This window comes from Coregonus lavaretus (genome assembly GCF_964263955.1).
Source record: "Coregonus lavaretus genome assembly, chromosome: 33".
NCBI classification, from domain to species: domain Eukaryota; kingdom Metazoa; phylum Chordata; class Actinopteri; order Salmoniformes; family Salmonidae; genus Coregonus; species Coregonus lavaretus.
The window spans coordinates 22,803,019-22,815,533 of record NC_140020.1 but is presented as its reverse complement, the minus strand read 5'-3'; the positions used below and the strand labels follow the sequence as shown (position 1 = coordinate 22,815,533).

Here is a 12,515-nt window from a genome sequence, read left to right as displayed (position 1 = left end):
GTATAAACACCATGGGACCACGTAGCCGTCATACCGCTCAGGAAGGAGATGTGTTCTGTCTCCTAGAGATTAACGTACTTTGGTGCGAAAAGTGCAAATCAATCCCAGAACAACAGCAAAGGACCTTGTGAAGATGCTGGAGGAAACCGGTACAAAAGCATCTATATCCACAGTAAAACAAGTCCTATATCGACATAACCTGAAAGGCCGCTCAGCAAGGAAGAAGCCACTGCTCCAAAACCGCCATAAAAAAAGCCAGACTACGGTTTGCAACTGCACATGGGGACAAAGATCGTACTTTTTGGAGAAATGTCCTCTGGTCTGATGAAACAAAAATAGAACTGTTTGGCCATAATGACCATTGTTATGTTTGGAGGAAAAGGGGGGACGCTTGCAAGCCGAAGAACACCATCCCAACCGTGAAGCACGGGGGTGGCAGCATCATGCTGTGGGGGTGCTTTGCTGCAGGAGGGACTGGTGCACTTCACAAAATAGATGGCATCATGAGGAAGGAAAATTATGTGGATATATTGAAGCAACATCTCAAGACATCAGTCAGGAAGTTAAAGCTTGGTCGCAAATGGGTCTTCCAAATGGACAATGACCCCAAGCATACTTCCAAAGTTGTGGCAAAATGGCTTAAGGACATCAAAGTCAAGGTATTGGAGTGGCCATCACAAAGCCCTGACCTCAATCCTATAGAAAATGTGTGGGCAGAACTGAAAAAGCGTGTGCGAGCAAGGAGGCCTACAAACCTGACTCAGTTACACCAGCTCTGTCAGGAGGAATGGGCCAAAATTCCCCCAACTTATTGTGGGAAGCTTGTGGAAGGCTACCTGAAACGTTTGACCCAAGTTAAACAATTGAAAGGCAATGCTACCAAATACTAATTGAGTGTATGTAAACTTCTGACCCACTGGGAATGTGATGAAAGAAATAAAAACTGAAATAAATCATTCTCTCTACTATTATTCTGACATTTCACATTCTTAAAATAAAGTGGTGATCCTAACTGACCTAAGACAGGGAATTTTTAGTAGGATTAAATGTCAGGAATTGTGAAAAACTGAGTTTAAATGTATTTGGCTAAGGTGTTTGTAAACTTCTGACTTCAACTGTAGATACAGATAATTGATTACCTCGAAGGAAGGAAAGATGTGTTTCAAAATTATTGGAACAGGGGCCAAGGCCCTGTTTGAATACTTTAAAAACAACCTTCCTTCCTCCGTTCCTTGACATAATCACTGATCTAACACAAATCGATAGGTCTAAGCAACGGTTCTATCACATAGCTTTCACTAATCCAGCCACGTCAGATCAGGGATTTCTTAAAAGAAGGGAGGCGGGAAGGATGTGCATTCTTTCCTTGATGTAATCACAGATCTAACACAAATTGATAGGTGTGGGCAACGGTTCTATCACATGGCTTTCACCAATCCAGCCATGTCAGATCAGGAATTTCTTCAAGGTAGGCAGGCAGGAAGGATGCATTCTTAAAGTTTTGGAACAGAGCCCAACTCTCCTCCGCTTTACAGGTGAACGTGTACATCCTAGGGAAGACCTTCCTCCTGCTGGCTCGAGAGCTCTGCATCAACTCCCCAGCAATAGGTAAGATCTAGGATCAGCTTCCACTCCCCTAATCCTAACCTTAACCATTAGTGGGGAAAATGTAAAACTGACCCAAGATCATTGTCTAAGGGCAACGTCACCCTACTCCTTATTTTAGCTCAAGGGCTGAATTCCAAAATCGATCCATAGCCCTCCAACCTGGGCAGTGGGCACTTGTTCAGATCTGGAAGAGATTGGATAGGTATAAGCAATATGGTACTTACTTAACTTCTGATAGGCTGGGTGGAACTTTGCCTTGTTGGTCACAGCTATCCAATCCTTTTCAACTGTAAACATATTTCACTCATCGTTTTCTTTAACAAAACAACTGAAAGCTAAACGGCTGTTTTATGTCCCTACACTTTAAATGACCTAAAATACCTTACGTATCTATTTCATTTCAATTATGGCCACTGAAGGAAGACTGGATAACAGATAGGTATTCTGGATAGATTAGTCATCTTCTAGAAAGGGAAAGAAACTATTGAAGTACGGGACACATCACAGTGAATCACAACAGAGTTTGTAAACCCAGAGGCGCAACATGAGACTTCCGGGAAAGCTTACGAAGCAGACCAGTCTGGGGTTTGAGAAGTCAAGGAGAGAAGTGAAAAATTCATCCATAGCTGTTCATTTTCTCGAAATCTAAAGGAACAACCTAGATTCGAGCCAATGTCTTAAGTAGTTGAACATATTACTCCAACCTCATTGTGACAAACTGACATGTTAATGAAGATATGTATTTGAATGGGGGTAGATGCTATGTTGGATCCTTGGGACATCCCTACCCTGAACCCTAACCATTTTAAATTTCAACTTCAATGGGGTGAAGTCAGAGTTGGACGTCCCAAGGATCTCCCTTAAGACTTTTCCATTTGAATAGCATACACACTGTGCAAGACAAGTGCAGTACCTCATATTACCATTTGACCAGTGGGGGCACTGTGTCCCATGTCTTTCAAGTGCCCGCCTCCCATCCCCTCCCATAAAAGATCAACATCTCTGCTGTGTTCTCATCTGACTAATGTAATGAGAGGGGTACAGAGCGTAAACAAGGGGTAATCATCCAAGTACACAACCTGGGGTTAATAGAATTAAAATCCCTCCAAGAATTATACCCCCCCCATATAATCTTATTCAGAGCGTCTGCTAAATGACGTAAATGTAAATTATGGTCTAAAAGGAAAAACTGATCCTATATCAGCAGAACTACTCTGATATGCTCTTTGAATACAGACCCAGAGAAGGAGTGCTGATCTAGAATAATAATACATATGGTGGGTGCTTATATTTGTCCTATTTCACACGTGTATTATATGCATGAATTTGAAATGTGTTTTTTGCGTATCCCAACTCCTCCTGAGACAACCATTATCAACGGCGAACCTGGAACAATTAGGGTTAAGTTCCTTGCTCAAGGGCACATCGAAAGATTTTTCACCTTGTCGGCTCTGAGATTCTAATAAGCGACCTTTCGGTTACTGGCCCAACGCTCTAACCGCTAGGCTACCTGCCGCCATAATATGTTCCCCCCTGTCCATAAATTAATATAGCAGAAAATGAAAAACAGTTCACTCCTACTCTGAAACTGTGAATATGGGCCCTGATTAGCAGGTCAGTGTGTCTTCCCTGCTAGGTGATTCCTATCCAGCTGCCTGTCAGCAGAAAGTCTGCCATTTTACAGTCTCCAACCTGCTCTAATGTTTACCCCTCATTAGAATGATGAAAGCACTGCAAGCACATTCAATAGGTTGAATTCAAAAATCCATCTCCCACTTTCACTTCACAACTTTGAGAGGTGGCACCCAACCAGAAAGATGAGCCAGAGTACCCTGAATATGTTGGAGGTGTGAGTAAAAAGCGTCGGTTGAAACAGGAAAAAAGGGCACTGCGAGTCGCTTCGTCGCCTCCGCAATTTATGCAAATAACTCTGTTTCGATTACAGAGCGATTATGTTGTTCTGTGGAACACTTGAAATCACAGCATGAGAGAAACGTATGAATCCGTTGTGATTTGTCAGGATTGTGCGAAAGTCATTTGCCTTTCAAGTTTAAATTGGTGATCAAACCCTCCTAAAAAGGCACAAGTGGCAAGCCAAAACATTGATTTTACTGTTAAAGCAATAACATGTCACTATAGAGGTCGTCAGCCTATTGGAAATGGAGTATGCTGCAGCATAATAAAGGGTAATATTCCGTTAGGCCTCATTTTGTGTCAAAAAATACATGACTGAGTATTTCAAACTCCAGACTACATGGTATGTGTCATTTCGCTACTGGAAGAGGTGGAGATTATGTAATGCAAGAAAATGGTTCCCTGGTGAACTGGTGACCTATAATTCTCTCTCATTGTCTCACCAAAGAACAAGTATCAACACCTTTGAGTTTGAGTCACAAAAACGTTTTCTTTATGTTCTGCAGTTCCATAAAGCTGCGCACTAAATACAAGACATGTCATTTGTCAGCCAACCTCAAGCTGTAAACAAATTAGCCTCAAGTTATGTACAAAAAACAACAACACGCTAACGGGGAGTGGCCCAGTAGGAGTGCAATAATACAACTTCTCTATTATTTACACCAGGCTGCATGCCACAGCGCTCAATAGTCAAAATCATAGGTTTTATCTATATCTCAATAAATAAAAACGGAAAGAGCATTCCTTCACTCAAACATTTTGCCAAAGGACTAACAGGCATGTTCACATTTACATAATTTCTCGCTGCTGCTGCTACATTATTGAAGAAGTCAAAGGAACTCTTTTGCTTTTGGACCCTCTAATAATCCCCAGCATATTCAACGAATCCAGTGGTAGAACGCAATTCCACGCAGGGGGAGGGGATGTGTTACAGACAAACCCCAGGGTTCATGCATAGAAGACCAGTTCAGGGATCTGCCCCCCCTGCACGCCCGTCCCATTGGTACTGTCCGAGGAGCACTGGTACTGGAATGTCACTTTCCCGCATTGCACCTCAGTCATGCCCTCCTGCCCAAAGTAGCTCAGCTCGTTGCCGTCCAGCACAACGCTGACCGTGTAGAAGGTGTCCTGTTCCACTTGGACCGGGTGCTCGAACCACACTGAGAATGTGCTGCTGGAGCCGTCCGACACGAACTTGGTGAGGTTCTGCGCCAGTGTGGCACCCTGCCGCTTCAGTTCAATCTTGACACTGTACTCAGCCTTGCCGCCGCTCGAGCCATACAGGCCCAGGCCGGCAATGAAGATGCGCTTGTCTACGGCGAACTGGATGCTGTCGCAGCGGCCCCGGTAGCGCCACTGGTTGCTCCGGTAGGCCGATGACTGGAAGCGATGGCACCGCTGCGGCGTCAGGCCCGTCCGCTGAGCCAGCGGGAACTCCAGCTTGGGCTTGTTGGCCGCTGTGTACCACAGGAAGATGTCGTGTGTCTCCTCCAGGGTGAGCACGTCCGACTGTGCCGCGCCGTCGGCAAACTCCTCCAGCGTCATGGTGGGGAGGCGCACCAGGTACAGTACCTTGCCCAGCACCGCCCGCTTGTTCCGTGCCGTTGCGCCCAGGCCCTGGCGCCGGCACTCGGCCACTGCCCACTCCAGCACTGCCTGGAAGACCACTGCCTCGCGCGTGTTCAGCGTCTCACGGCGCAGGATGATCTCCAGGGTCTGCAGGTCGATCTCACAGAAGCCCTCGGAGCGGAGGGCTAGCTCAGCCTGGGCGTCGATTACCTCCCAGCAGCGCTGTGTCAGCTCTGGCTCCTCGAAGAGGCGGCTCTGGGAGAGCAGCACACAGGCGTTCTTGGCCTCCAGGCTGGTCTCCAGGAAAGTGACGCAGGCCTTGGCCAACGCAGGCACAATGTACTTCTTGGCGGCGTACAGAGTGGCCAGCACCGTGTCCGCCTCCAGTTCAATCTCGTCGCTGTACATATACCTGGAAGAGGGGGGAAAAAGTGAGAATTTAAGAGCCATTATAACCACAACCACCATCACAATGTATGATAGAACAATTGCTAAACATCCAATCGATCAGGGTTGGGGACCAATTCCATTTCAATGAGACAATTCAATTCATATCCTGAATTGAAATTACATTGACCCCAACCACAGCAATACATGAAAAAATACTTGACTGTCCAACCCAACCCCCTGAAAAACAAACAATCACACCAAGGGGTTGAAAGGAAGTTAAAGGATTAAGTTCCTTGCTGATGGGCACTAGATATGAGACTTTGGATTCAAACCGGCGACCCTCCGATTGCAGGCCTGCCTCTCAAACCTCTAGGCTACTTGCCGCCCCTTTGTATTGGCTATATGACAAGAGCATGGCAACATTGCTGACAAAAAGGACTGAAATGCATAAGCAAGCCTTACACAGAGATGATGTAATGCGTTACTCACTTTAACAGAATTAAAAAAGCAGCAGGCTCCACGTCTGGGATGTGAATCTCAGACTCCCCTTCTGCCAGGTCTCCATAAAACATGGCACCAAAAACGGAGCTGCCCACCGCCAATACATACTGTAAACACAAGAAGGAAAGTGGGTTATTTCAATATGGCCATGCATATTGTTTGGGAAAATGTGATACATTCTTTATAAAGCATGTGCATATTACACAGCTGTTGTGCTTATATGTATGTCAATGCAAACTATATGACAATGTGTAATGTAATTCATTAAAAAAATAGAAAATCCGTCTCCAAATGGGCCACAATGGCAGGAAAAGCATGGTAGGCTACTACTATACATATGTCTACATGACCGCGTCAGGCTTCTTCTACACAGAGCCAACACGCCTGAGACTGGCGCATGAGAAAAGCACACTCACTTTGTGCGCTGGAACTTTCTGCGATTCACCAGGGGGACCCACAATGAAATGAACATCGGCCATATGTTCTTTATTGAACATCAAGGCATTCCTGAAAGAGTCGAAATAAGATAAATTATATCAGGCATTCGGCGTCGTACACGCCACGTTAAATCGATGGCATTTTTTAAGCACGGAGCGGCAATCACTACGCAAGGTTTTGCATAATATAATATTTGCATTATAAAATAGAACGAGAACTGAAGCTTGACATACCTTTCTCGCAATGTCGGGTGAGTGGACTGCCAGCTGGTAGTCTCGACGTTGTTGTTGTTGATATTTTGCAGAGTGGCAGTCGTAGTCGGCACGGTCACAGCTTGGGTGACCTGTACGATGTTTTTCTTGCTGGCTGCAGTCACTACCGCACCGTTGCTGTTAGGGAGGTTGGTGTTTAAGCTTGCAGGGTACAGTTCTGCAGCCATCTTCTTCTTCACGGACAAAGTCACGATTTCATAGCATACTGGCAGCTTGCCGGACTGCTTCCCACTCTTTTTAGTCCTTTTTAAGGTTTCTGGAAGCAAAAGCAAAAATGTAAAAAACTTCATGATTCGGCCATACAGGCAATCTGGGGGTTCTGGCATCAGCAAACAAATCCACCTGTCAACCTTTGGACAAGGCGACGTGCATTTAAAGTGAAAATAAGTATGTATAACAGTTCTGATTTTAAAATGTTTAATTCCACATAATGTAACAACACGTTTATAAACCGATACCCTCTGTCATCGGTCGTAGGCCTATGTACAATCAAACAAAACCCCTACGCACCCTGAAAATATTTGCACAGCAACATCAAGGTGTCCGTCCAGCGGAATTACATCCGAAGCGGTTACAATTTCATCTATCTCATAGCGTCCTCCTTTTAAGCGAAAATGTATCCCCTCTCAAATAATCACCTCCACGTTGCACCCAGCGCAAACTGTTACAAAGTGTTACAATGTTGCATAACTCCACTGCCGCGACGATGTTGTTGTCACAATTATTAGATATCCAGGCAGACGCGAGTTCAAATCATTATCCAAAGGGTACGTGATCCATCCCTGTGCCAACAATCATTCTACTCGTATGACTGTAGGTACTGTAGTTTTGTGTATCGAGGGCGGACGCCCAGTTCGAGGTTGACAAATCAGATTCACTGATGCCTTTGCACGTCAGTATCCGGCAGGCGCCTCCCACAGCTGATCTGTACGATATTACATGGCGAAGATCAGAGCAAGAGAGTTAACCCTTGCCGTAACGTTCATGTCACTACTTCAATTGCCCAGATAAATGGGAGAAATATGGTTCATTTCAGGCATATTTATATCAGAGGCCCCAGTTGTGATTTTGGTTTATAGATAACGTATGATATATTCTACATTGTAGCCTATCTATAAAAATCCATCTGGTTTGTACGCCACAGGAATAGTTTACTGCACAAAGTTACTTGAAAACTACGAATTATTAACCAAAACTCGCTCCACGAAAGCTGGATTGAACAACCATAAATATCCAGTGTGTTTTATAGAGCACATTGCCGAGCATATCAAGCTATAGCCTATTCAAGATGCAATAGCCTACTTGAGCAACAATTAATTTGCTAACAGTGCGGGACATGGCTCGCCAAACGGACGCCGTTTTTAATTGCGTTCCATGTAACAAATGAAGCGAAGTGCTTGCACAATTATGTAAATTCCATATAAATATTTGGATACAATTGTGAGACGCAATCGCCAGTCTTTCAGTTCGACACAATGTACATAATTTCAAGTTTTATGAGGCCAAAATGTTGCTCTCGAATCGGTGCATTTTTAAGAAGACGAAGTAGGCTACACATAGAAAATCTCTGCTGAAATGTCTTCCCCTAATCGCACAAGCTGTACAGTCGAAGTGATGCCAACCATAGCGTTCGATTCAGCAAAATTTCCATTCGTGGGAAACCCCCCGACCGAACAGTTAATAAATCTTTACCTGATTGAAATGCGGGACGGTCGTTGACAGAGAAAGGCGTTCAGGTTCGGTTACTGGACGCTTGCTCGCAGCCAGGAGCCATGTTAAAATCCGGAGGACTGGTAAACCGTAGGGAGAGAGGGGGGTTGGGCTTCAACTGTTTGTCCTGTTCCCAGGCCAGTTTCCCCCGTTATCCAACAGAGGGCCATGGCGCTACAAAATGGAATCGTTTGGAAGGGGTTTAAAAACGGACGGGCCCGCAAGTGAGAGGCTTATACTTAATACAATTTCAGACAATGGTATTTTGTCAGGCACATCTAGTGGTCTTGCTAATGTCTATTCTAAATAAATAGTGGCATGCAGAGGAAGTTAAATAAAGAATAGGCTACATCAATGCCACTGATAGTAGGCTATCCATCATCAAATGGTTGGCAATTGATACCCAGTGAGCACAGTCCGACGCCGACGTCCATGGACGTTGGAAAATACATTGACATTTGGTCCGTCTGCCATGGCTTGATTTCAACGTCTACAGATGTCGTTTTTTGGTCCGGATTTGATTTGGCCCAAACATAGACGTCAAGTCCATGATTGGTTCAGATTTGGTCTGGTCCAAATCTGAACCAATCGTAGATGCCAATGTTTCACAAGTTTGGATAGCACAGTACAGTACAGTAGAGCACAGCATAGTACAGTAAAGTAGAGTATAGCATTGTATCGGGTCAAATATCTGCGTTTCCTCCTGGTTGACCTGCAGAAAAATCATTTGGTGGGTGTAATGAAAACATTATTTGAACCCACGGCTCGGTTCGCGGTTCAGAACAATTATATTGAAGGTTGGAAATGTTTTAAATCAAGATAATAATATATTTTTTACAAACCCAGGAGCTAGTTGTGTTGCATTGTGTTGTGAATTCCATTCTGTGAGCGGTAGGGCAGACATACTGTATAAGCAGAACCTTAGCCACGCACGCAGTGGATCAGGGAACTGTCCATTATTTGTGTAGTGCTGAAACTTATGTTTCATCCCCCCACGTGAGAATACGTTGTCAAGTTTAGACTACTTTCCCTGGCTAGGCTAGCTCATGTGAAAATGCCTAACGTAACCAGATAAATAAAAATAAATGTTATGAAATACACCATCGTGGAAACAGGTCCTGCGCAAGTGAAATCCCCGCTTTGGTTTGGAAGGATTTACGAGTCATTGTGGACAAAGACAACAACATAGTAGATGGATACACAGCCTGCAAAAAGTCCAAGCAGGTATTTGTTTACGATAGACTAATTCAGTTTATTATCAGTTAATTATTAAGTTAATTCAGGCTTTCGTTCATTAAGACCAGGGGTGTCAGTTGCATTTTTATTTGACTGTCTAGCTTTAATTTCGGTGATTATTAGCGAGCTGGGCACTGTCAAGAAACTGTATGAATGTAGGTCAATTATCATTTCTACACAGTTTCGATTTGGTTTTAGTCATTTTAAAGTATATTGAGTTCGTTCCCTCTGCCCCCCCCCCAAAAAAACATAAAAATCATTCAAAAAATTCAAAACATTTTTTATTTTTTATTTTTACTCAAACCACCAGTGGGATGGATGTTTGAAACCCATGATTTAGATACGCAGGCCATATCATGTTTAAACCGGTGCAGCTGGTAAAAGCCTACTAAATAAATGTATTTTTGCAGTCTTTATTCGATTCTGGAAATTGTTTATTTAAGTTTCAATTAAACTATTTGAGTGGCGGATCCGGCTCCGGGCATGACCACCACTTACTCTCCACCTCTCTGTTGCGCCCCTGGTCTGGTCTGGACCTCGGCGCGCTGCTTCCCCTCTCCTGGCCCTGTCTGGACCCTGGTATGGGAGACCCCGAACCTGGAGAGGGGCTGACGTCATGGTCTGGACTGGAGCCGCTGACCGGTGCTGTACTAGGCACCGGTGGAGCGGACTGCTCTGGCTCCGTAGTGGAGTCGCTGACCGGAGCTGGATCAGGCACCGGTGGAGCGGACTGCTCTGGCTCCGGGGTGGAGCCGCTGACCGGAGCTGGACTCGACCCCGGTGGAGCGGACTGCTCTGGCTCCGGAGTGGCGCAGACTAGGAACACGCACCACTGGCTTGGTGCGAGGGGCAGGAACGGGCCGGGCCGGACTGGCGACGCGCACCACCGGCTAGGTGCGAGGAGCAGGAACAGGCCGGGCCGGGCTGGCGACGCGCACCACTGGCTTGGTGCGAGGAGTAGGAACAGGCCGGGCCGGGCTGGCGACGCGCACCACTGGCTTGGTGCGAGGAGCAGAACAGGCCGGGCCGGACTGTGGAGGCGGACTGGAGGTCTAGAGCGGAGAGCTGGCACAACCCGTCCTGGCTGGCTGCCCACTTTCGCACTACACGTGCGGGGTGCTGGCACAGGACGCACTGGGCTGTGCACGCACACTGGCGATACAGTTTGTAGAACTGGCGCAGGATATGCGGGACCGAGGAGGCGTCCTGGAGACCAGGAGCGTTGAGCCGGCACACCCCGTCCTGGCTGGATGCCCATCTTCGCACGGCACGTGCGTGGTGCAAGCACAGGACGTACAGGACTGTGCCGGCGCACTGGCGACACAGTACGTAGCTCCGCATAACACGGAGCTTGCCCAGTCATACGCTTCCTTGCGTGAGTACAGGGAGTTGGCTCTGCTCTAACCCTAGGCTCCGCCAACCACCCCGTGTGCCCCCCCCCCCCCCCCAACATTTCCTTGGGGCTGCTTCTCGGGCTTCCTCCTCGACCGGCCTCCTCCGTGTTGCCGTTGCTCCTCTCCTGCCTGGGCATCTACCTTAGCCCATGGTCCTTTCCCCGCGAATATCTCTTCCCATGACCACAATTTGCCCACCTGTGACATGGCTATTCGCTCCGCCTGGGCATGCTGCTTGGTCCTCGTTTGGTGGGATCTTCTGTCACATTCGTTGAAGGACGGGTCAGACCAAGGCGCAGCGTGATATACGTACATGTTTATTAAAGTAATAAACAACACGACAAAAGAAACGAAACGTGAAGTCCAAGGTAGCACACACAACATACCTTACAATGAACAAGATCCTACAACCCACTTGTGCCAATAGGCTGCCTAAGTATGATCCCCAATCAGAGACAACGAGCTACAGCTGCCTCTGATTGGGAACCACACCGGCCAACATAGATCTACACATAATAGATCGAAACATAGAAAACACACAACAAAGAACATACACACCCTGACTCAACATTTAAGCGTCCCCTGAGTCAGGGCGTGACACTGTCATTGGGTAAGAAGGCTAATTAGAAAGCCCTTTTTTCATTTTTTGAGTGATTTGAGTTGTCAATCCATAGGGGTCAAAAGCAGTGCACTATATAGGAAATAGGGTGTCTTTTGGGAAGCAACTCAGGTCATCCAGTTGGCATTCAGCCACCCAGTAGACTTACGCTACTCTGCTATTGTTTGAAGACCCTTCTCAACCCATTACCATTCATCACACCCTCTAATCAAAGTTTGACACACACATTATATTATCCATGCAGTTACAATGAAATAGTGACTTCCAAATTAATTTCAATTCCAGTGTAATATGGAGCTTATCCTGTGGTTAATTCTTCATTTAAGCTGCATTATTCTTTGTTGTGAATGGCTTCCTTGAAATGTCTGCTTCGGTGCTGATGTTGCTTGGAGAAAAATGTATATGATATGTATATGACTGAGTATACCAAACATTAGGAACACCTTCCTAATATTGAGTTGCACCCCCCCATTTTGCCCTCAGAACAACCTCAATTCGACGGGGCATGAAATCTACAAGGTGTGGAAATCACTCCACAGGGATGCTGGCACATTTTGACTCGAATGCTTCCCACAGTTGTGTCAAGTTGGCTGGATGTCCTTTGGGTGATGGACTATTCTTGATGCGTACGGGAAACTGTTGAGCGTGAAAAACCCAGCAGTGTTGCAGTTCTTGACACAAACCGGTGTCCCTGGCACCTACTACCATACCCTGTTCAAAGGCACTTAAATATTTTCTTGCCCATTCACCCTCTGAATGGCACACATACACAATCCATGTCTCAATATTCTCAAGGCTTAAAAATTCTTATTTAACCTGTCTCCTCCCCTTCGTCTACACTGATTTGAAGTGTATTTAACAAGT

At 45.9% G+C, this 12,515-nt stretch overlaps 2 protein-coding genes across 4 annotated transcripts in view; one reads left to right on the top strand and one right to left on the bottom strand.

Moving 5' to 3' along the window:
* The window catches only part of brf1b (BRF1 general transcription factor IIIB subunit b), a 122,063-nt gene that overhangs the window by 35,089 nt on the left and 74,459 nt on the right, over positions 1-12,515 (top strand). Inside the window, exon 6 of the mRNA XM_084151534.1 lies at positions 1,536-1,608. Within this exon, the coding sequence (XP_084007660.1) occupies positions 1,536-1,608 (73 nt within the window). The remainder of the gene's footprint in view (positions 1-1,535; positions 1,609-12,515) is intronic.
* Positions 3,510-8,502, bottom strand: btbd6b (BTB (POZ) domain containing 6b). Of its 3 annotated transcripts, none has more exons than XM_084151537.1 (5): positions 8,385-8,502; positions 6,654-6,948; positions 6,399-6,489; positions 5,971-6,089; positions 3,510-5,503 (listed from the first exon to the last, which is right to left on the bottom strand). In XM_084151537.1, the coding sequence occupies exons 2-5, from the start codon at positions 6,857-6,859 to the stop codon at positions 4,471-4,473; spliced, it is 1,449 nt and encodes a 482-aa protein (XP_084007663.1). In that variant the 5' UTR covers positions 6,860-6,948; positions 8,385-8,502; the 3' UTR covers positions 3,510-4,470. The 3 variants fall into 3 exon arrangements, with proteins under 3 accessions (XP_084007663.1, XP_084007662.1, XP_084007661.1); XM_084151536.1 differs by lacking the exon at positions 8,385-8,502 and adding an exon at positions 7,203-7,493 and having other exon boundaries at positions 3,703-5,503; XM_084151535.1 differs by lacking the exon at positions 8,385-8,502 and having other exon boundaries at positions 3,703-5,503; positions 6,654-7,189.

What these genes read in the sequence shown, in the direction of transcription:
- btbd6b (XM_084151535.1), bottom strand. Translation starts at nt 7,018, where the DNA reads ATGCCAGAACCCCCAGATTGCCTGTATGGCCGAATCATGAAGTTTTTT. An exon ending in CACCCGACATTGCGAGAAAG is followed by an intron (nt 6,490 to 6,653) that starts GTATGTCAAGCT and finishes CGACTCTTTCAG; the next exon opens with GAATGCCTTGATGTTCAATA. An exon ending in GCTTTTTTAATTCTGTTAAA is followed by an intron (nt 5,504 to 5,970) that starts GTGAGTAACGCA and finishes CCCCTCTTCCAG; the next exon opens with GTATATGTACAGCGACGAGA.